This window comes from Aethina tumida, chromosome 5, assembly GCF_024364675.1.
Source record: "Aethina tumida isolate Nest 87 chromosome 5, icAetTumi1.1, whole genome shotgun sequence".
NCBI classification, from domain to species: domain Eukaryota; kingdom Metazoa; phylum Arthropoda; class Insecta; order Coleoptera; family Nitidulidae; genus Aethina; species Aethina tumida.
This window is the reverse complement of record NC_065439.1, coordinates 26,926,331-26,951,239: the sequence shown is the minus strand read 5'-3', so window position 1 is coordinate 26,951,239 and position 24,909 is coordinate 26,926,331. Positions and strand designations below refer to the sequence as shown.

The 24,909-nt window shown below is 32.3% G+C and overlaps 1 protein-coding gene across 9 annotated transcripts in view; it reads left to right on the top strand.

Annotated features, from left to right (window-relative positions):
• LOC109603456 (RNA-binding protein Musashi homolog Rbp6) overlaps positions 1-24,909 on the top strand; it is a 419,447-nt gene that overhangs the window by 325,018 nt on the left and 69,520 nt on the right. For all 9 annotated transcript variants that reach the window (XM_049967660.1, XM_049967666.1, XM_049967661.1 and 6 more), the window contains one exon: positions 23,223-23,271. In XM_049967660.1, the coding sequence (XP_049823617.1) occupies positions 23,223-23,271 (49 nt within the window). The remainder of the gene's footprint in view (positions 1-23,222; positions 23,272-24,909) is intronic.

Genomic DNA, 24,909 nt, shown 5'->3' with positions numbered 1-24,909 from the left:
ATTATATTAAAACATGTGTTATTTTATTGCTCGAATATTCTTACCTAACATTCAAATTAAATTCTTCTAATTAAATATTTTAAATTAAAGATGTGTAATCATTATTTTCATATACCATTTTATTATAAAGTATACTTCTAAGTGTTAAGATATTCGAGTAGTAGTATATTAAAATATCTTTAATTTAATATTCGAATAATTTCTTTTAAATATTGTGAACTGTCTTATAAACTAAAAGAAAGCGTAGATTTTATAAATTATAGGCATGAAACGTGTATTTTTTTTAAATATTTTGTTATTTTATGTAGTTCATTTAAAATTTCGTTATATACCTCTGAAGAATTTTAGAAATATTTTAGATTTAAAAAACCAAGACTTCGTTATTTTCATATTCCATTTTAATATAAAGTATATTTCTAACTATTAAGATATTCGAGTAGTAGTATATTAAAATATCTTTAATTTTGTTACTTGAATATTCGAATAATTTCTTTTAAATATTGTGAACTGTCATATAAACTAAAAGAAAGCATAGATATTATATATTATAGGTATGAAACGTGTATTTTTCCGTAAATATTTTGTTATTTTATGTGGTTCATTTAAAATTTCCTTATATACCTCTGAAGAATTTTAAAAATATTTAAGATTTAAAAAAAAACAAGACTTCTTTATACCATTTTAATATAAAGTATATATCTAAGTATTAAGATATTCCAATAATAATATATTAAAATATCTTTAATTTTGTTATTTGAATATTCGAAATTTATTATAGACCTCTGAAGAATTCTAGAAATTTTTAGATATTAGAAAATATATCTTTAATTTTGTTATTTGAATATTCGAATAATTTCTTTTAAATATTTTGAAATAAAAGCATACATTTTATTGGTTAAAGGTGGGTAAATTGATTCAATTTTAAATATATCTACTAAATTGTCTTCTGTATGATAAAAAACGAGTAATGTTTTTTATTTAGTTTCATAAATAATTAAAATATTTTAAAACTCATAAATATTCTTTTAAACATGTTTGATGGATTACAGTTGTCAAAGATTAATACATTATAATCTAATAAAAATTAAAACTACCTAATTGTTGCATGAGAAAAATAAAAACATTAATTTTTTATCACATAATTTATAATTTATGTACATCAGAACTCTATTAAGTAAATTAAAGAAAAAATGGAGAATTGGGTGTTAAATTAAATAAAAAACAGACCAATTTAACAAATTGTAATCAATTTATTTCTTTAATTTACTTAACACAATCCCCCGAAATGTTCTGTTTTTATTAACACCCTTAATTAAATCAAATTCCATTTTATTTGAAAGTTATATTTTACCAAGACAAAACCGAACTATCGAATATTAAAGCGAGATTATTAAATAAATTTTATGCCCAAATGCATGAAATAATGAAAATTTAGTCGATATTAACGCAATTTGGCTTCGGCGAATCGAAAATTAATTAGAAATCGTCTGCTGGCTCATTTTTAAAATTGAAAACTTAAGTTAATTAAAAAAATGTTAGTTCCCATTTAAATAATAGTAATAGTGGCTGCCTAAATTGGGCGACTATTAATTAAGCTTTGGAGTACGGTACGTCCTGAACCACAGGGGTAGGTAAATACATTTCAATTCGACTGTGTACTGTTCAACATTTTGATTATTGCATTTATGTTGATATGAATATGATAATTAATTTTATCGGCTCGTTTATACCATTGATAATGTGCAATAATTTTAGTGCAAAATCATTGGTTTAACGTGACAATGGAATGAATGCATAATAACCAGCACAGTTGTTTGGCGAGCACGGTTATCAGTGTCGCGCACAATTCCCCCAAAAATAACATTTAAAATTCACTCGAAATTAAAAAATCACAAACACCGAGGGGAGAAAAATATATCCGCCATCCCCCCGGTTCACGTACACGTTGTCGGCTGTGTGCAACCGTCAACCCTTTAGCCTACATATCACACACAGCGGCGAAATATCATAACATGTCCGCATTGTATCTGTTCGCGACATTAATTGCACGCCGAGTGTATTTGTTGTAAAAAGTTCCGCCGTAAATTCGTACCAGTGTATGTGTGCGGCGGGGGCGGCTGGCGCGTTACGTAAACGCGTGGTGGGACGGTCGGGGGGGCAGCCGTGCTTGTAGTAGGCAGATCCGGGTTGGGGCCAGTAATTAGTGGCCGACATTAACGCTACATGTCAGCGCCAGAAGGTACAAGACTTTCGATGTTATACGACCTTATGCCTACACCTCAATTAGCAGCGCCACTTCTATTATAAGTTAATTAAATTTTAAATTGTTGCCTCCTAATCCCCCCCCCTGATTCGGGTTCCGCGTGACCGTATACCGTGGATCGTAAACTTTGTCCATTAGAATGTTTCAGTTCCGTGTTAATACCTAAGAAGGTGCCCGTACCAAGATTGAATGCTTCGGATAATATCGTTATGTTATGGGGATGCCATGCCTGCATCGATTTTCTAATTAATAACTTTGATACCAACATTGATACTTGTCAGACAATAGGGTAAGAGTTGAAGCTGAAGTTGGATGAATTTAGTTTTGACGACCTAAGACTGGCAATGATTGCACTGCAGGTGGATCTCTTTAGATGATGAATGAACCCTTAGAAATGATATATACGACAAAAAATGAGTTGATTTGGGCATTGCTCAAAGGGCTAAACAATGAGACTACCATCTACCAAGAGGCCAAACAATCAATCCATCTGCTACTTGCAAATTGACTAAGTCCATGGACTACATGATATATTAGAGTCTCAAAGGAAGCTTTAAAATGTTAAATGAGAAGTCCTACTTCATCCACCTATACTCCACATATTTCTCCATATGCCTATTATATATTTTTTTTATTGTCCAAATTTGTATGTAACCTTTTCTTCAGTTCCAGGATTTTTTTCTCCTCTCGTGAATTGCTTTAATTAAACGTTGAAAAGCATAAATTACTTTTCCCTGCGCCAAACATGTTGTCCACGAAACAGAGCAAAATCCCGTCCAAGAATAATACATCCGCACATTCCACCGCGAACAAAATAATCATTGAATTGAACGTAACGCCATTTATGGCCGGCACATAAAACGAGAAGCAAAGGGGGCGAATATCCCTCCGCACGGGCTCTGAAACTATTCGTACCCGGGCCCGCCTCGCAAAACCAAAACACAGTGGAGAGTGGAACAAAAACGCGAAATAAATTATTTGAGTTGCGCTTAAAAGGCAATGTAATGAATTAAAGAGTATTATGAGGCTACCGACTACGTGCTTAACCCCCGGGCCCGTTTGGTCAGCCGTATCAAGCTTAAAAATATTAATCACCGGCCAAAGGAAGCGCAAACACATTCATTTCGACCCGGTTTTTCGAATAATGTCATCGGGACCGAATATTTAGAGCCAGGCCCCGAAAAAAGGACGGGTTGGTGGGAATTTAGACGCGTTTTACGGGAACTTTAGTGATTTTTTATCTTTACATCTGCCCTAATTAAAAAACAATTTTGATTTATTATCGTTTTGATGATTGATGATCATCTTTTTTTAATTTATATCTATTTCTTGGAATTGGACAACATATTTTTTTAAATGTAAGAGTAATTTTAATAATTTACTACGAATAATATTATTTAATTAGCCATATTTATATGTAGTTGTAGAGTTTGGGATATTTAGCATTTTGTATGTCCAGTTTATATTTCTAATTTTTTTCTCTATAGAATTTTAAAAAATATATATAATTTATTTTATATTTACATTTTCCAATACTTTTACTAAATTTCTTTTTCTATAAACTTACAAAAAGTTGTTTCATATCTATTTTGCAAATTTTTTTTTTTTAGAATTTAGGAAAATCTTTCTTAAATTGTTTTATATTTATAATTATTTAATATATTTTCTCTACATTTTTCAATAGTTTTACTAAATTTCTTTTTCTATAAACTTACAAAGAATTATTTTATTACTTCTTTTATAATTTTTATTATTTTTTGTAAAATTTAATAAAATCTTACTTAAATTGTTTTATATTTATCATTATTGAATATATTTTCTCTACATTTTTCAATAGTTTTACTAAATTTCTTTTTCTATAAACTTACAAAGAGTTATTTTATTTATTCTTTTATAATTTTTATTATTTTTTGTAAAATTTAATAAAATCTTACTTAAGTTGTTTTATATTTATAATTATTGAATATATTTTCTCTACATTTTTCAATAGTTTTACTAAATTTTTTTTTTCCATAAACTTACAAAGAGTTGTTTTATTTCTCTTTTAGAAATTTTAATATTTTTTTTTGTAAAATTTAAGTAAATCTCCCTTAGATTGTTGTATATTTAAAATTATTTAATATAAGAATATCTATTTTAAATTGTTTTATAATTATTTAATATATTTTCTCTACATTTTTCAATAGTTTTACTACAATTTTTTTTTATAAACTTAAGAAGAATTATTTTTTTACTTTTTTGCAAATTTTTATACATATATTTTTTTGTAGAACTTAATTTTAATTTAATATCTTAAATTGTTTTATATTTACAATTATTTAATATATTTTCTCTACATTTTTCAATAGTTTAACTAAATTTCTTTTTCCATAAACTTATAAAGAGTTGTTTTATTCCTCTTTTGTAAATATTTATATTTTTTATAGAATTTAAGAATTTTCAATAGATTTATTAAATTTTCTTGAAATCGGTGTTGTTTTTCGTCTTCTGAAACAATCACTTGGTCATATATTCAAATAGGATCCCGACAAAATAGGATTCCACTGAAAGCGCCTCGGAACAATATATCGCCACAAGAATAAAAATAATAAGGGCAAGATAAAGAATGGTTGCGCATCGTTTTGGAGTTTTATGCATTTCACGGCTATATCACTAAATTATATTGCAAATTTATGAAAACGGCGTAAAATTTAAAGCACCTCTAATAGTCGATATAACAGACCATTTGGACGTCCGTTGAAATTTTTATATCCGGACTAAATGGTGCATTTCACAGTGAAATCTCGTAATTTGCGCATAAGTTCAATTGAATAAATATTAAACGGCCATAAAGCACGGTCTGATTTTTACAAAACAACACGACCGTTTTGTAATACAATATATTACTTTAATAAACTGTGACATTTATTATCATATTCCGACGCGAAAATTATTTAATCCCGCTGGTAAAATCCCGATTTATTTCCACTAGAAGGTAAATACATCATCAAGAAGTGTTCATAGTTTTTGGATAAAAATAATACTACTATAATTTAATTGAAAGCACCAAACAAAAGTCAATTAATTTGGGTAAATAAACCAGGTTTATCAGGCTTTATTTGCACTTTATTGCCAATTATTGCTTTATATTTATTTTGTTATGGTCTGGGAAAAATTCATATTCTCATTAATTAACATTTCAACAGTCAAATGATAAATTTCAAACGTACTGATTTAGTCCGCTAAATGGAATTTATTTTTAATTCCATTCAACTAACACGCTAATAACGAAACAAATTAATTTACACCCATTCATTTATCCATTTATTCAGAGACAGCGTTGCAAATTCATTCCGCCTAATGCAACTTGCTACATTCGAATGGATAGATTGGACGTGCGAAAACTGCCGTTCGTATTCTAGTTGTGTATAAAATTAATAATGAATAAAGATAGTCTATAAGGCACGTAGAGGTGGGCTGAAACTTACGGCATAAATTCGAGGGCTCGGCCCGCCAATTCTATCAAATTTATATTTGCAGAATGGGGTCCCATAATTACGTGCCGCCCAAATTTATGGCCGGCTCCGCCGCACTAATTATTGATTTTAATACTATTAATTTCATTAAAACAATGGATTGGTCGCGAAAATGTAATTTGCATGAATTAAGGAGATATTAAAGTTATAACTTATGAATCGTCGAATGGGGTAATTGCATAAATAAATTATCGGGGTATCGTTAACTGTAATGAGTTATACCGGTGAATGTTTCCAATTTTCTCAATTGCTTTCTTAAAACTGCTTAACTACCACCGCCAATAATTACTTACCCAAGTACTTTGGAGCTACTAATATTTAATTAATAATTGCCGATGTGAATGGATCAGGTGACGTCAGGAGTTATAAATATTGAAGCCGGGGATCAGGGAGACAACTGTTGGTGTTTACGCCACCCACGAAATTTTTGCCACGCTAACTTAATGGAAATTCCTGCGCCAGTAATTTTAAGAGTTTTAATTGTACACTCGCCAAATTAATTCAATATTAATTTAAAAGCAAACACCCATTCGACTTGCATCGAAACTTCCATTTCGGAACTTTTAATTCCCGATCTCCTGCCCCCCCTCTCCGTCTATGTTAATTTTCGTCGGAAAACAATTTCAAGAATAAGTTAGCTACGAAATCATACAATTAATAGCTTCTTCCACGGCCGAAAGAGGAGACGGGACATTTGAATATAACCCCTTTGCGATGGAACAAACGGAATGTTTCACGCGAGAGTTGATCCCAAATTCAATTAAAAGCCCACAAATCTCAAGACAACTTTATAAAACTCATGATTAAAACATGATAGCGGATCTTGGGGGACCTACGGCGTCATCAACATGGCTGATTACGCACTTGTCGACGATGGGTTTTTTTGAGATGTAAATGCTCTTCTTGTCTTGCCCAAAAAGTGGCTTAATAATTTAAGTTGGGGGCTCTGTTCAAACACCGAAGTATCCCTAACATATTTGAGTAAATAATTAGAAAGGTCAAATCCGGGTTTAATTATTCCTAGCCCGTTTCGTGATCGTACGGCCGTAGATAAAGTTGAAAAATATGCCACAGATAAGGGAGAGGATGGAAATGGAAGGATTACTTTGATAATGTAGCCAATTATTTGTCACGAAAAAGGTATAAAGGGTTTAACTAGGACAGTGCTATCCTTAACGTCGACGCTATTTAAACAAGAACTACGCATCGAGTAAATCAGTATTTGTTCTAAGATAACGCCGACGAACATTCAGGTTTTATAATTAAACGCCTCCAAGGATTAAATTGGGGTTGAAATGCTAACGACAAGTCTTATCAATTACAAATAAAACGTTAAAATGAATGTACAATTTTAACTTTGTCACACAAAAGAATCCCTTTTAATTATGCGTTTGTTAGCAAAAAAAGATAATAAATTCGCAGCCCAATTTCAATATCACAAGGACGAAATCCGGGCTTTGTGAAACCGGAACGAGGTCTCGTAAAGAAACAGAACAATTTCGGATGAGAAAATTTAAAAATCAGTACGATATACATCCTAATGCAATTCCAATTATTTCCTCTCAGATTCATCCCGAATTGAAACGGTCGTCGAAAATAAAACCTTTTAACACAAGCGTTACTTCATTTCGGAGTTTTCGTTTGCCAATCGTTCGCGCGCAATTATTCAGCAAACGACCTCGTTCAGTTTAAAAGATGGAAAAAGGGTTTTCCGGATACTTAACACTTCTCTCAACAAATTCCAGCTCGTTTCCTAACAAGTAATGGGCGAGAGGGTCGGAGAAGGTACGGGGGTTGGCTGACAGGAGACGTAACTTGACACCTGCAACAGAACTAAGGCTTCTAGAAATGAGATTAACAATTCAATGACTACCATTTACTACGGTAAATAAAGTATGAGTCTAGTTTGTTCGAGCGATTGTCTTTAATTTAACTATTATACTAATGGATTAAATAGCGAGTTTTAGGGGAAATTTTGAAATCCGTCTAGCGCAGGCTGCGATGCAGACGATTTTAATTTTAAATGAGTGTTATAACGAATGTCTGGAAAATTAAGTCAAAACGCGGGGTGAGCGTTACGAATTGAATTGATTATGATGTGTGTATTATGTACTCGCTTATATGCGTTAAAAGATGATATTCTTGATTAATTACAATTTATAAATTTGACAAAAACGTTTGTTTGTTTGAAAATAAATGGGAGATGAGCACACAGTAGTGGATCTATTGTAAATTGGACAATAGTGGAGTTGGGAGTTGTCGAATATAAAAATGGAAAAGATATTTGCAAGGCAAAACATTTTCTAGCTTTATTCTTTGTGAAAATTTCAAAGGAATCATGTTTCACTGTACCAGAAAATCCATAGAATTTATATCGTACAAAGTATAGAAGTGGTAGTTTTATTTTGATTTACTTGTGAAACTTACAAAAAAACTTGATTAACTTAAGGGAAAGGTGAAAAGTTTCGTAAGATATGTCGTGTGATAAAAGAGAAATAATATTGGACGTCTGAAGTCCAAGGTTATACATCACTATTTGGTTTTGTCAATTTTTAATAAACTAATCAAAAATATCTTGCCCAAATTGGGGTCTGTAAGTAATTCAACATATTTAGCTGATATCTTCTGAAGTATCTACTAAAAATTACAACAATTAAAAGCAAAATCTTTAGGATGTTTGTCATATCATAAATTTATAATAAATGCTAAATGTTTTTTTCAATTTATGGATATAAATTTGCACAAATATATTAAAAAAACTAATAAATTAACAAAACCAAATAGTTTTTTATTTCTTTTATTTTCTTCCCAAACAATATAATATATAATATTGATGAATAATCTTAGATTCCAGATGCCATCGAATTTATTTTTGAATACAAGACACATTTTATGAAATTTTTCCCTTAGATAATCAAGAATTTAATTAGGAAGATTCCAAGTAAATTAAAATAAAATCACCACCTCTGAGTATTGATGATGATTTGTTCTGTATGTACTGTTAAAATTGTAAATCTTATTTAAATTTTAGAATTTTAAAGAATAAAGATAAATAAAATAATTAAATTCAAAATTTAATTTTAATTTTTCCCCTATATTAATATGAGATTTCCTGTTTCTTATATAGTTTGTCTTTTATCACATTTCAAAAACTTTGGGTACATTAAAATGTTTTTTATATTATAAATTTAGAATAAATGAGACACATGATCTATATATGTGGGCGATGTATAAGCACAAACTTGGACTATATATTTTTTTAATAGCATTAACAAAACTAAATAGGTTATTTTTTTTAATTTTTCCCCTATATTAGTCTTAGATTTCAGGTATTTTATATAGTTTGTCTTTTATTATACCTCAAAATATCTGGGTACCTTAAGACGTTTGTTATTTCATAAATTTAGAATAAATTAGACACATGAGCTATATAATTGGTCAATTATTTATAAGCACAAATTTGGACAATATATTTTTGAATAACTTATACATTAACAAAGCTAAATAGGTTATTTTTTCTTAATTTTTCACCTATATTAGTCTGAAATTTCAGATATCTTATATAGTTTGTCTTTAATCACACCTCAATATCTTTGAGTACCTTAAGATGTTTGTTATATCATAAATTTAGAGTAAATGAGATGCATGAGCTATATATGTGGGCAATTTATAAGCACAAATTTGGACAATATATTTTTGAATATCTTATACATTAACAAAACTAAATAGGTTATTTTTTCTAAATTTTTCACCTATATTAGTCTTAGATTTCAGGTATCTTATACAGTTTGTCTTTTATCATACCTTTTCTACTAGTTAAACAATAATTTTTGTTGTAATTTTTCAAGTAAATCAAAATAAAATTACCACAAAAACGTTGGATTGAACACATTTAAATTTTGCTTAATTGAAGAATTCCTGATTTCCAACGACGTGTGAATAAGTATTTTTGGCACATTTTGACTGACGACCAACGTTGATATAACAACATTTTGACATTTTATATTCGCGCCTTAATGGTGAACCATTTCCGGCGACCCACATTCGCCTAATTTTAAAACGTCAATCCAAGTACCTAAAATACAGATGAGAACGTTCGTCTAAAGCGCCGCTAAAACGTCTTTCGAGCAAAATTTACCTTTAAAGCAATGTCTCGTTTGAATCGCTTTGACGTCGGCCGCGAAAAATAAAACATGTACAAGTCGCGAGCGGCACTAAACGGGCAAAAAAAAAAAATGAGCGTAAGAGGGAAACGGTGCAGGCAAGTGGCGTCTAAAAGTCAGAAAATCGCTCCCTGCGACCGTGGCTTTTGCCGTCTTGGTGCCGCTCTAATGCGATGCAAATTTTTGCGTATCGACGAAACGAGATCAACCTCTGCGAGATGAAATGCTAAAATATGCATAAATATACATTATGCTAAATTCAATATCGGGGGTGAAAGGAGCTCTTGAAAAGGAAAAATGTAACTGTATTTATGAAAGCGGGCCGACGATACACCGAGCGAAATTCGCAAAGGAATGCTAATACGCCCGCTAACCTTTTTACGATGCATGTGCCCCACCTAGCTGCACGCCGAAAATGGGAAAAAAGGCCCTAAACGTGTTACGCTTCGCGTTCGAACCTTAATTTTAATTGAGCGTTAACAGTTTCCGGTGCCAAAACTTGGCGTTAACGCGGCCCGCCGCCAATAACTGGTTATTGCAGGCGAAGAAGGATGTGTTTGCCGTGTCTGCCTAAACCGCCGGCCAGAGTTAGGGCGTCCGGACGACACAAAGGGCTTCGACAGTCGTTGTAACTAACGCTTTTGGCCGGCACAGACTCCATAACTGCCAAACATACATGTCCCGGCCGTTTTGGCTATCGAGATTATTAAATTTACTATCGCATCGGAGAGGGTAAAACTAGCAGTTAGCGGTGCTCCTCGGGGCCAAGATTTACACATGGAATTCGATGGGATTACAAAGGGCCCGGGCCATTAGCGCTAACCCGTGGCAGTATGCTGCAATATTCAGGGGGAGATTTAGGCATGTTACATATGTTACGGGAATTTGCGGCCGGCTAAAGTAATATGGTAATTTTGCCCAGTTTATTGTACGGCCACTAGCTTTGCTAGATTACCCTGAATTACGTCGACTGCTCACTTACTCTATACGGACCGCGATTATTTGCGATCATCAGTAAATTGCCACTCGATGCCGATCTATATCTGGCTGAAATTGACGCAACCGTACCATCCATGTCTTTCAATTGTTAATTATTTTCGATACTGTGCTCAATGACAAAATACAAACCATTATTAAGCACTGCAGTAGTCAGTAATTTGTTCATAGTACTCTTCACCTATCTCATCATTTGGACTAAATCAACTCTTTGTACTTTTATCTATATATTTCAGCATATATTAGAAATAATGTTATTACATTAGTATCCATACATATCTATCAGGATCCCAAACAAGGACAAGAATCTGACAGATTTTCAACAATTTCAGTACTTTTTGATGCCCCAAATACAGAAGATTTAGCTGAAATTGTTTATTTTGAAGAGGCTGTATAAATTAATCATAAAGAATCCATTAAAATCTAATTATCGTTAGTGTAAATTAAAAATTTTCAAAATGGAAACAACACAAAAAGTCCTCTAACCCAAATGACGTGGAAAATGACTTATTTTAGGTTCTTAATGGGAAAACGAGACAAAAGAGCAAAAGCTGTGATGACTTGTTTATCTATAAATACCACTCATACATACAAATTTACGAAGATTTTAATCAAAAAACAGAAACTAATGAGATTTTAAACAATGTCATTAGTTTTTGATACCTCAAGTACAGAAGATTTAGCTGAAATTATTTTTATTGAAGAGGTTATATAAATTAATCATAAAAAATTCACTGAAATCTAATTAATTTAGTGTATATTGACCATTCTCAAAAAGGAAACAACACAAATGATGTGAAGAGTGTGTTATTTTAGATTCTTAATAGAAAAACGAGACAAAAGAGCAAAAGCTGTAATGACTTGAAGGTTAAAACACCAAAATGTTATACCCATAAGTCATTTTTGGAATTTCATCTATAAATATCACTCATACATACAAATTTACGAAGATTTTAATCAAAGGCAAAAACTAATGAGATTTTACACAATGTCTGTAGTTTTTGATACCTCAAGTACAGAAGATTTAACTGAAATTATTTTTATTGAAGAGGTTATATAAATTAGTCAAAATGAAACCACTGAAATCTAATTATCTTTAGTGTATATTGACCATTTTCAAAAAGAAAACAACACAAAAGTCCACTAACACAAGTGATGTGGAGAATGACTTATTTTAGATTCTTAACCCGTAAGTCATTTTTGGAAGTTCATCTATAAATACCACTCATACATACAAATTTACCAAGATTTTAATCACTAATGAGATTTTAAACAATGTCTATAGTACAGAAGATTTAGCTGAAATTATTTTTGACCACACATACAAATAAATTTATCAAGGCAGAAACTTGTGAGTAGTTTTAAATACTCCAAGTACAGAACGATTAGCTGAAACTGTTTGTTTGGAGAGACCACATAAATTAATCACAAAGAATCCACTAAAACCTAATTAACGTTAGTGTATATTAATCACTTTCCGCAGGAAAATACAACACAAAAAAAAATCAACAAGCACAAATGACGCGGAGAATGGTTTATTTTGTGTTCCTTAATTAAATACGTCACGAAATATTTCCTTGGATCAGTGTATATTTCGAGGCACATCACGTGACGGTTGTATCCGAGTCTCGCTGCTAAGATCGCCCTTTCTATCTGAAAACGATTAAGTATATTCGGGTAGTATATCATTTCCTCAAGCCGGCTACATCTCTCGATTTTCCCCAACGTCGTTCTCCGACTTCTATTTTATATAAATATACACATTTTCCCCTAAATGATGTACATTCGCCACGACCAAATTTATGGTAATGTCAATTTTATTTTTTTCACTCGCCTCGAATAGTACCGAAATTATTCGCATAATCCAATTTGGATTGAGTCTCCGTGAATTTATTGGCACACATTTTTCTTCGATTTACATAAATAACACTGATTAGATTTTCGATTAACTAGGTAAAAATATTCGATTAATTAAACATGTTTTAATTCCATTCATTCCCCATCGTTAGGGGAAGATGCGGCTTTTATTGTGGTCAGGTTAGAGTGAGCGGACCTCCATATGGTAATGCGAATTCCTGCCGGAGTTTCATTAAACAAGTGTCCGTCTACATTTGAAACGCGGGATTGCTGTACGAATTTTAAAGTTGCACCTCCACATGCAAATTACCATTAATATTTCATTTCTAATTTTTCCGAAAGCGGGCGCTAACTAGAAATGCCGAAATGACGGCAGGGAGACCAGATTTTCCGTGTTAAATATGCACGTGCACATATTAACGAGAAAGTTCTGTTAAACACCTGTACTGGGTCCGTGATTACGTTATCTCCGGCTTTTATTTTAATGAACGAGACCTCCCATTTGCATGCGCTTCGAACAGTTCGGCAACGTAAGTGTGTAACGTGTCGAAGGTACTTTCGATTGGCCCAAAAGTGTCGGGGCTTAAATAAAACAGAAGTGAATATTCCGACCGTTAAGTGTAGTGGAAGAATCCCTATCTAAAGCACCATGATACTTTATTATCGTTGACTTAGGCCTTCTAATATCTGGAGGAAGAGACCGATGTTATTACGGTTTGTTTGAACAGAGCGAACATAGGTTTGGTGGTGCGAATACGGGCTCGGAAAGACAAAAACCCTTATCCCGCTCATATATAGCAAGCTTCTCGCTACGCTCTGCGTTATCAGCAATTCCAAGATTCATGGAAAGTCGTTCTATTTGGAACCCGACCGCCCGGGTAATGCCTCTCTGGGGTCAATCGTGATCTTTTGTTACTCCGACGCAGTATACTGCGTGTCTAAATTAAAATTACTCCCCGGGAACCGGGCTCTCGAATTTATTTAACACCAAAATTAGTCAGATTTAATTTTTGCCTTAATAACCACTCAGTGCGCCGGCCGTATTATTTTTAAAATTGCCACGAAATATGTCACATAAACGAATTCCGTGGATGAATTAAACCAAACTCCATTATATTTATGCAAATACATCCTTCTATCAAATACTAAATTCGTTGTCTGGCCCGAAATAAAATTTTCTTTATAATTTGCTGGAGAATTGATATACCTAATGCCTCAATTCAAAGTTATTTTAATGTTGAAACTCGTCCCGTGCAACCCTAGCAAGAAGAATTTAATAGTTTCCGAATTTGCATTGTAAAATAGCTCTCCCTGGCCGTATTTAAATGACGTCCGTGCTCCTTCGAGTTTGTCAGCGTACGAGACGATTCGTGTAAATTCTATTTAATTATTTCAATTTCTTTTGTTTGGAAATTTCCTTATTAAAAGATTTCCGGTGCCGAGGCCGGCTTGATTTGTTATTATAATAAATCTGGAAGTTCCACGATTCGCTCCAAAAATTAGTCAAGTCAACAATTTTCAGCGTCAAATAATAAAAAGGCAGAGGTATCTTCGAATAACCAAAATCTTTAAATCGTTTCAACTTTTCAAAAGGTTTTTAACATATTGTAACCTGATTAATTGAATATTTCCAAAAACTTTCAAATTTATTTATTATATGATGTACCACAAGTTCTTGTTCATTTTATTATAACTACCATACAAGAAAAATATTATTCATAACAATGTTTTTAATTGAACGAAATTCAAGAAAATAATTGCTTTAACTTTTCAAAAATTGGTTAAAGCTTTTATTATAATACAATCTGAAGAATGATTCCAAAAACTTTTGAAGTTATCATTTTTTAATGTATGAAATAATAAACATCAAAACTGCCTTCATCTTAGAATATTATGACAACCATACCAAAATCTAAGACAATTACTTAGACTTCTGAAAACTGCTTAAAGCTTTTATTATGTCATAATCTGAAAACTAATGTCTAAACTAATAGAGGTCACAATTTCTTCTTAGAATTATGTCAACTATATAAAAAAGGTATTCTTCATAACAAAGCTTTTAATTTTACCAAGACCTAAGACAGTTACTTCTATTTCTCAAATGTTGTTTGAAGCTTTTATTATGTTATAATCTGAAGACTTGAATCGTTTGAAGAACTCCTGAAATTAACATCTTTTAATGCCTAAAGAAATAGAGGTCATAACTTCTTTTTCATCTTAGAATTAGGACAACTATACAAGAAAGGTATTCTTCATAACAAAGTTTTTAATTGTACTAAAACCTAAGGCAGTTGCTTCTGCTTGAAATGTTGTTTAAAGCTTTTATTATGTGGCAATTTGAACCCTGAACCATTTCAAAAACTTCTAAAGTTATCAACTTTACCAACAAAATAAAACAGCTATCGTTTTGGCATCCGAATCAGTTTTCTGAGCGATTCAGTTTTAAGGTTCTTCGTAAGGATATCCCCTTATAAGGGTTGTAAAGATAGTGCAAAGGAGGAGGAAACTACAACGCTGCGAAAATTACAATGCTATGATAATTTTATTACATACGACCCTAAGTGAGTTCTTATAGGATGTGCCGTTTTGCAATTACGGAGATTTTAAACGCGTTTGGCAAAAACAGAAAGTGGCACTTTGCATGTGCACTAGTCCAGATGCCAAGGAAATAAACACCGCGATTTCGTCTGAATTATCATCTACACAGCGTCTTGTTATAGAGTAGACTGAACCGTTTAACGAAAATTAGCGGAGATTCTCCCTTACGGTTCGGGGCAATCTTTAAGTGGCTTTGACTCGAGCCGGGAACATTACACTTATAATAAAGGTAATTGTTATTTCTTTATATGCACACCTATTTAAAATTCAACAGTTTACAGTGCTTAAGTGCCTTCTTTAATTGCGTTAATTTTTTTAATAAACAAGTTATTGGAATCCGGTGATGTTAAAGTTTTGGTCCGACGACTGGGAGTAACAAAAGGAGATATTTAGTAGTGGATTCTTGGTAGTAAAATTAAACTTCTTAATATTAAACAAAGCGACTTCCTAATGTAATAACGCTGAAAGTTACTTAAAGCCGGTGGTCCGTTTTAACCTCGGCGCAGGTTTACGAGTTGTTGGCTGCTTGGTTGGTTAATGAAGGAGACGGGGTAATGTAAAGTGACGCCATTGTTCCGTGATGCTTGATAGCCGCTTATCCGACATATATTGCTTTCGAAATTCTTTCCTTTTATTTCGTGTGTGACTGAAAACTTTTCTGTCGCCGATAAAGTGCAAAATCGCCAAAGAAAAATAGTGCAACGCAGTGCCGGCAGTAAATCGCAGTTGTATTGAGTGATCTGAAAGTTCAAAGCAATTTTATTTCGATTACCGCCATTATGTGGCGGGAGTATATGTGATTCTACTGAACAAACAGCTCGGAAGAATGGAAACTTAAGGGAGAAAGAGTGTTGAGGAGTGGAAATTTCTAAAGTTCCATCTCGAATTACCTGGCCCGTGCCATTTGTCAGGGCCGCGCCGCAGTCCTGGATGCAGTCGACTGGCAAATCGAGCCGAGTGCCCAATGTGCATACTGAACTTTGCCCATAATTGCCCTCCAAAACAAAATTAATAATACCGGTCCGACGTTCGAATTTATATGCCGTTTGGTTTCTGTTTTAAAACGGATTTCGGTTAATCGAAACAGAAAGCCATCTGAAACAGCCAAACTAATTTACTGGCGCCATTAAAAATTTGCACCACTCTTTACTGTCCAACCAGTCAATGAATCTGCCATGTAATTAAAAGGATGCTTGTTTTACTACGTTGTTTTGTTTAACTTGTATTAATTTAGAGGTAATTGTTATCTTCCAATATGGTGGATCAATTGGAGTAAAAATTGATTTTTGTTAGTTACATGTTGAGTCTGAACAATAAATTTACAGATATAAACGGGGAAAATCCTCTCCCTTCTGAAATATTACTGTAATGTCTTTCCAGAATTGTGAACAATAATAATTTTTAATGGATTATAGTCCTTCTTTTCTCATGAAGTGTTGGAGAGTAGTTATCATAAGATATATCAGATTAAAAGGATACTTGCTTTACCTCACTGCTTTGTTTAACTATTTGTATTAATTTAGAAGTGATTTTTATCTTTTAAATTCTCAATATGTTGAATTATTTGGAATAAAATTGATTTTTGTTGACTACATATTGATTCGGAACAATAAATTTACAGATATATCATAACTACCTAATTTTCAAAGAATCGAAGAGAATTCTCTTCTTTCTGAAATATTGCTGTAATTTCTTTCTAAAATGGTGACAATAATGATTTTTGATGGTCATTCGCATAACTTCTTTTCCCACGAGGTGTTGAAGAGTAGTTATCACCAGATATATGTCATTAAAAGGATACTAATTTTACTTCTTTCCTTTTTTTAACTATTTGTATTAATTTAGAAGTGATTTTTATCTTTTAAATTCTCAATATGGGGAATTATTTGGAGTAAAATTGGCTATATATATTGAGTTGGAATAATAAATTTATTATTTATTTATTATAACTACCTTCTCTAGCTACCTAATCTTCAAAAAATCAGGGAGAACTTTCTTCTTTCTGAAATATTCTGATATTTAATGTACTGTCGTCTAACTTCATTTTTCATCTACAGTTGAAGAATGGTTATCATTTCATAGAGAAGTTCAAGGTACTACCTGGTAACTCTTCCCTTTTTCCTTTTGATTGTTTTGGCTCTTGAACATGAACTTTATCATAAAGGAGCCAAATGTATTTGAACTACGTTATTACTTGTTTATTTATTTTAACATTGCACCAATACTTAAAGTTAATTGTTACAGTTTCTTTTTAGTAGATAAGTTCATCCTCATTTCCCCAATACAATTAAACGAAGTTTTACAATATCTCGTTGAGTCCTAATCTGGATTTGATCCGAGCCAATCGAAGTTGAAGTGGCCTAGTTCATCGTATTTTGGGGGCAAACAAGTGTCCAGATGCGAATACACACGCGGAAAAAGGTCCGAACGAGACGGAAAGAAGGAAGAATTCAAATAAAAGTTTTAATAGTCTATTTATCCGTAAAAAGTGAGGGTCTTCGTAGAGGGGACAACTATTTGCCAAGTCCATTCCGGATTTCGTGAAAAAGTGTCGCATTACCCCGGAAGTTTTTGTTAATGCACGTGCACCCACGACCTCGTTCGCTGTTCTCCCAAATTAATTTGCCCGGATAAACAAATGTTAAAGGACCGGACGTGGATGCGAATCCGATAAAGTTGGGCCCGCAATAACCGAATTACGGGCAACAATCATGGGCAAATGACTTGGATATTGGATAATTGAAAGGAACAACCGAAGTCAATTATATGATTTGACGAGGCGAACCCGGGAAAACAAACGCCGGATTTCCATGGGCCGGCAAGTCTCCACAGACGTCACGCCTATCGGACGTATTCACCTGGTTAATTGATACAGACGTTGACCGCAGGCCAATCCGACAAACCTGATTATAACTGTTCCGCAATATTGGCTGTGGGATTTCATTTCGGTCCGCGGCCGGAACGTGGATCAATAAGAAATCTAATAAATTCAATAATCCGTGATTGTTCAGCAATTTATTGCCGTTTGATTCATTCGCATTCAAATGCGAGTAAAAATGCGTGTGTGTAATATTAATAACAAAAATGGCGGTGTTGTACACTACCTGTGCCGGACCAATGAAAAATTGCAATAAATTAATTACGTTGACGGCAATTAGGGCATAAACAGTGGGGTGGGGGGACACGATATATTTTGTATGCGAATCGCAACGACGGGCGCATTTTTCACTAACATGTAGTAGGTACATAAATCGCTCGGTGCAATTTATCGGGCACATAATCGCGACAACATTGTAAATTAATATTTTCAAATTGAATTTTTATAATAAATCATTAAAGGCCAGGGCAGGCCCGAAAATTGATCGGGCCACGCACCAACAGACATGCAGATTTGACATTTTCCATGTAGGGCCATCACATATTTATTTATGCATCGATTCACTTCGGCATTACAATATTGTTAATTAACATCATAAAAACTATATTCGTGTCCAAGTAATTTATTGTGATGGCTTAATTATATAATAGAGTTTAATTATGCAGTTTAATCCATTATGACATGAAATCCGTAAATTAATTATTTGTGCTGTTTTAGTGCGCTCGCACGTACACAGACAACAACGTCGCACCGATATTCCCATATTTTATCGTCACTTTTGATTTTCCTATTTATTCCGCCAATTCGTATATTCACGCCGTTACACTTTATCAATCGATCACCTAGTTTTAATTAAAGCCTTTTTATTCGCGGCCGATTTAACTCGTGTGGAATTTAGATAAATGTTCGATGAATTAAAATTACCTTAATATCAATAAATTTGTTATATTCGGAATAATATTTATACAGGATTGGAATTCGGGTCTTTTGTCTACGGCTATAAATTTCATTTTATGTTTATTGTGTTGAATTTAATGTTCACATTTACTAATAATCAGAATTGGGCACATACTCATATTTTAATGTTTTATATGTTAACAAACATTTTATATAGTTTTTAATTACAGCTATTCATCCATAGATGTCGACGCAAAACAATTGAAATATTAATTTTTAATTCGATTTAATTTTCCTAGAATTTTAATAAATGTTCACTAAACAAAAACTAATATTAATTAATTAAATTATTTTATTATTATTATTATAAAATAATATTTTTGCAGGATAATTTGAGTTTAATTCAAAACTTAATTTTTTTTGAATTTGTTAAGATTCAAAATTGTTTAAGATATTATAGATTGTTTTTAATCAATTAAACCTAAAAAATGTTTTTTTTTAATTTAATTATTTTACATAGTTATAATTTTTAATTATAACTACTCATTCATAGATGGCGCTTTAAAATTACAAACATACTCATTTTTTAATGTTTTATATGTTTTTATATAGTTTATTTATTTATTTTAGCTATTCATTTAACTTTCATAGAATTTTAGTAAACGTTCACTAAATATGTTTAAAACTAATATTAATAAATTATTTATTACATGTGTTATTATTATATTTATGCAGGATAATTTAAGTTAAATTCAAAATTTAATTTTTTTTTTAAATTTGCTGTGATTCACAACTGTTTAAGATATCATTATAGATTTTTTTTAACCAATGTCTACATTAAAGCTAGAAAATGATTTTTTATTTTAATTTAAGTTATATTTTATAATCATACTAATATTTATATATTAATGAACATTTTATATGGTTTACAATTGTAGCTAGTCATTCATAGATGGCGCTTTAAAACAATAAAAATATTAATTTTTAATTCGATTTATTTGCGTTGAATTTTAATAAAAACTAATGTCGTTAAATTATTTTTATATGTGGAATAAAATTTATTCGGGATTGTAACTTGAATTAAATACACTTTTTTGTCTACGGCTTTAAATTTGGATTTATGTTTATTGCGTTCAACTTATATTTTTATATTTACTAAAAATTACTTAAGATATCATGTAAAATTTATTCAATCACAGCGTAACTTAAATCTAAAAAATAATAATTATTTTAGTACCTAAAATATTTTTATAGTATAGAATTATCTCTATTCATTCATAGATGGCACTCTAAAAGAAAGAAAAGAAAATATTAATTGTTAATGGTTATAACATAATTCAAGAATTAAAAATCGTAAAAATTGAATTAATATTATATCGATAAATTATTATATGTGAAATAATATTAATGCAGAATTGGAATTCTAGTTATATTGGGTCTTTTGTGTGAGTTATAAATATCATTTTATGTTTACTGCATTAAATTTATTTTCATATTTAAATATATTATATAATAATCAGAATTAGTCACAATATCATTATATACACTAATATTTAATTATGTTTTATATTAACTTTAAGTATTTATTTTACTATTAAACCGTAAAAAATATATGGATATTATTTTAATATAATTAAAGCGTTAATTACAAAAATTTTACACTTTGTAATTACCTCTACTCATTTATTTATAGCATTTTAAAACAAAGAGTATATTAATTTTAAATTTATTAAATTTTGATAAATATTCACTATATTAAAATTATTGGGGTATATTGAATTCTTTGTTTATTGCGTAAATTAAATATTTTTATATATGATAGACCGTTATAGTTGCGTTATGTTAAAATTTTTAGATTTTTAAAAATATTATTTTAGTATTGCCACTCACTCGCAGATGGCAGTTTAAATTAAAATATAATATTAATTAAATAAATAATTCTATCATGATTAGAAATCATCCCAACTAGTTTTTACACCTTTAACTTTAAAATAATAATCCTTGTGTGTAGATATTTATATAAAATACTAAGATTAAAACAGAAAAGTAAGAGAATTCTGAATGTTTAATTTTCCGCAAACATTCATCTATTCAACTAATTCGTCGTGCATGAATAGCAAACCGCGGCCGGCAAATTAAATTAAAATAAGACAGATAAAGCGATGTTCGTGAGACGGGGGGGCCGAAGTTATATTGGCGGCCCGTAATCTCGAGCCAATAGAAGTTGAAACGATCCCGTCTCGAGTGGTAACCACCCGTGGCGGAACGTGAGCGAAAGCGAGAGATCGACGTTACGTCGGAGGAGCGGGAAAGAATTCAAATAAAAGTTTTAATAGTTTATTTATCTGCGAAAATGTAGAGGACCTCTGGGGTACCATTACGGCGGACGTCTTGATGCACATCTTCGCGTGGATATCAGCCCGAATGGGTCCCCTGGACGTTGGGCCCGGCCCCCGAATGCCAGATATCGGCGCGGCTCCGATCAATTACCCGGAGCCCGGTGCCTCGCAGCCACCGACTGACCGTACGCTGATGGCAGATGCCCGGCAAATCTCGCAGGACGTCGCACGCTCTATAACTTCCGTTTTGCCGGATCAATTCGATATGGTTTTCTAAGTGAATAAATGCTTCGTTGACTCGATCAGATTTTTGGCTCCATGTCCTTTTCATTTTATTGTTAATTAACGAAATGGCAGCTCAGATTTATCATGACTTAGAATTAACAGTTGATTTGGGTTTAGTCCTCATTTAGATTTGCTTAAATCTGTTTAATAATATTGATTTTATGGCGAAAGATGAAAACATGATTGTAATATATTATGTAGTGTTTACGTTTCAGTCTAACCAACGTCTGTCAAAACACCAAACATCCCTCTTGCTTTTATGATCTATGAATTGATCCTTTCCAAAAAATTCTTGTTGTTGATGTTATTTAACGTGACATGTCTCTAATTATCGCATTAATAATTTATTATTTCTTATGACATGAATTTTATCTATTGACTAATGACATAAACTACAAATTCACGTTATCAAATAATTTTAAATAATTGTTGTGTGGAACGAATTCGTAATCATAACGGCTGATTTTCGCCTTGTTTGATAAAAATGCGATTAGCTGATTGTAATACAAAGCGGCCCGTTGAAACCCCAACACATGCATGTCAAAGAAACAAGGGATTACGAAATGAAAAATGAAATGAATCCAATTTACCGGGCCTTGATCTCAAGATTATGGCAAACAGGCAATTTCATTCTTCCTCAACTGCGATTAGTTCCGTCATATTGACACTCCTTTCTTCCCCACATAAACTACAAGGTTCTTATTATGTGATTAAAAAAAATCACGGTGCGTTTAATCAAAAAGTGGCAACACGAAATCATAATCTGTATGCATGTCAAAATCACATGGGACCTGAAGCTAATATACGTGTCCGAATAATCATCATAGGTTTGATTAAATTAAGAGTTTATGACAGTATGTCACGCAGCAATAAAATTCCGATTGCATTTGCGCCATTTGTGCAATTGAAAAATTAACTTCGGACGAGATTTGAAATATTAAAACCTAATTGAAATTATAACAATAAAATTAATAACGTTGGAATTAAAATAATCATAAAATCGGCGACATATGTGCGATATTCATCATTTAGCTCTTTGATATATGTTTATATAATTTTTTGACGGGCGACAATTAAATTTTAAAATCGTTTTGATATATGTGTTTTAGATTAATTGAGGGTTGAAATCCTGAAGATTGATTTATTCGTTCAGTTACTGTTTGGTACATATTTGTTTTCATAAATTTAATATTTAGTTAAATACAATTTTCCTTCCATTGTCAGTCGTAAAATATGAATTTTACAACACTTAAACACACAAGACTGTCTTACAATGCAGGTACTTAGAAACTTCCCGCCATAAAATAGTTTAAGATAAACATCTCGAGAATATAACAGCAAACAGTGTTTTAGTGAATATTATATTCACCGTTTTATTTTTATTTGTGCCTCGCAAATATAAATTCTAATATTGGCTTTACTTTGTTCCAGATTGAAGATGCGATGCTGATGTTTGATAAACAGACAAATAGACATAGAGGTAAGTACACGGAATCCATTTTATTTAGAACAACCGTTTAAAAAACTTCATAACTTCGAAATAGGAAATAAAGACTTGAGCAATTACTTCACGTAATCGTAAAGCCTTTTCCGTTTATCTTGTAACAAGCTTCTAAACGGCCAGAGCAAAAACATGTCTTTAACTTAAACAACTCCATTTAACCGAACAAACGTGTTAGATGTACGTGCAATAATAATTAACGTGAAGTTATTTGATTTCAGCGTAAATTTTAATTTCCATTTGCATCCAGACCCGCCAACTTTTCTTCCTTTTACCTCCTGTCTCGGTGCAAGCGAGCAAAATGAAATTATCAGACTGACCTGGTTTACGTACACTCGAAAATAACTTCGTCTGATTATCGGTCCTCCGATTCTCCGTCGACCTGGCCGGATCATTTCAATTATCAGAATGCATCCTCGAAAAGTTTCGGTAACTTTCTACTTAACCAAACGACGTCTCGCGTCCCGGACGTTTGGACGTGGATGTTTTCGACGAGGAACACGGTCAAAACAACGTGAAGTTTTGCTACGGATGTATTTTTATTTGGGTGCACCTGCAATTATGTTTAGGTGGCGCAGTCGGTGGGATGGCAGTACAAACGTCGTAATGGGGCATTACGTTTTGCATTTTTATAGTTGATGCTGTGGGTTTATGTCGGATAATAATGTGGTAAATTTCTAATACCCAATTTATTTTATGCCAGACTTCTCGATCTCGACAAGTTCTTTTAGTATACGACCACGGCTCTCAGCGGATTCTCGCACTATATTTGTCGTCTTTATAAAATATATATCGTGGGTCCTTTGCATAAAATATGAGTGAATGGAGTATGCAAATGATCGGGCCATCGATTGGAAAGTTCCAAACTAAAAATATACGGTCTTCATGGCACATAATATTATAATTTGATGATCGACGCGGTCCGACTTAATAAATATCAACCCTGTTTTCACCCAAAATTCGGTTCGACTATTTCCCCGGGCGACCTAAAGGAAACTAACAAAAAACAGAGGGTGAAACGAATAAATACAATTTGTAATTTAGGCCTGGCGGTGGGGTTAAAAAGGTGAAGTGATTTCCGCTAATGCTACAAACCTACACACGGATCTGGGGCCTGTTAAATATTTAGGATGGAGACGAGAGAAAATGGCCCTTAATTTCTGAGGGATTTGGGAGAAGACGTGCACTTGAATTTTTAACGTCTACGATGTCAACTTATCACTACTGGAAATTCGGGTTTCCAGAATAAATGTCCGGATATTCTAAAATAGTAATGCATCAAATGTCCAACCCTAAATATTTTATGCGTTTATTTATTTCGGGGCACTTTATTTATATTAAACAAACAATCAATAAACTGGGAATTCACATTTTGTTATTAATATTAAAGCCTTTGAGGGTAATTTTTTACTACAACCTAATTACCAGCAAAACTAGCGACATTGTATCAACGCAAACAAAACAATGGAGGGATCCCAGTGTCACTTCAATTGTTTCGCCGTCGCCTACAATAGTTTTCGTTGTAGAGGCATTGTGCCAGTAATTTGTTTTTGGACGGAAATTAATGAAACGCAACCCTTTAAACCTTCAGATTAATATTTCTGGTCCATAATTCAA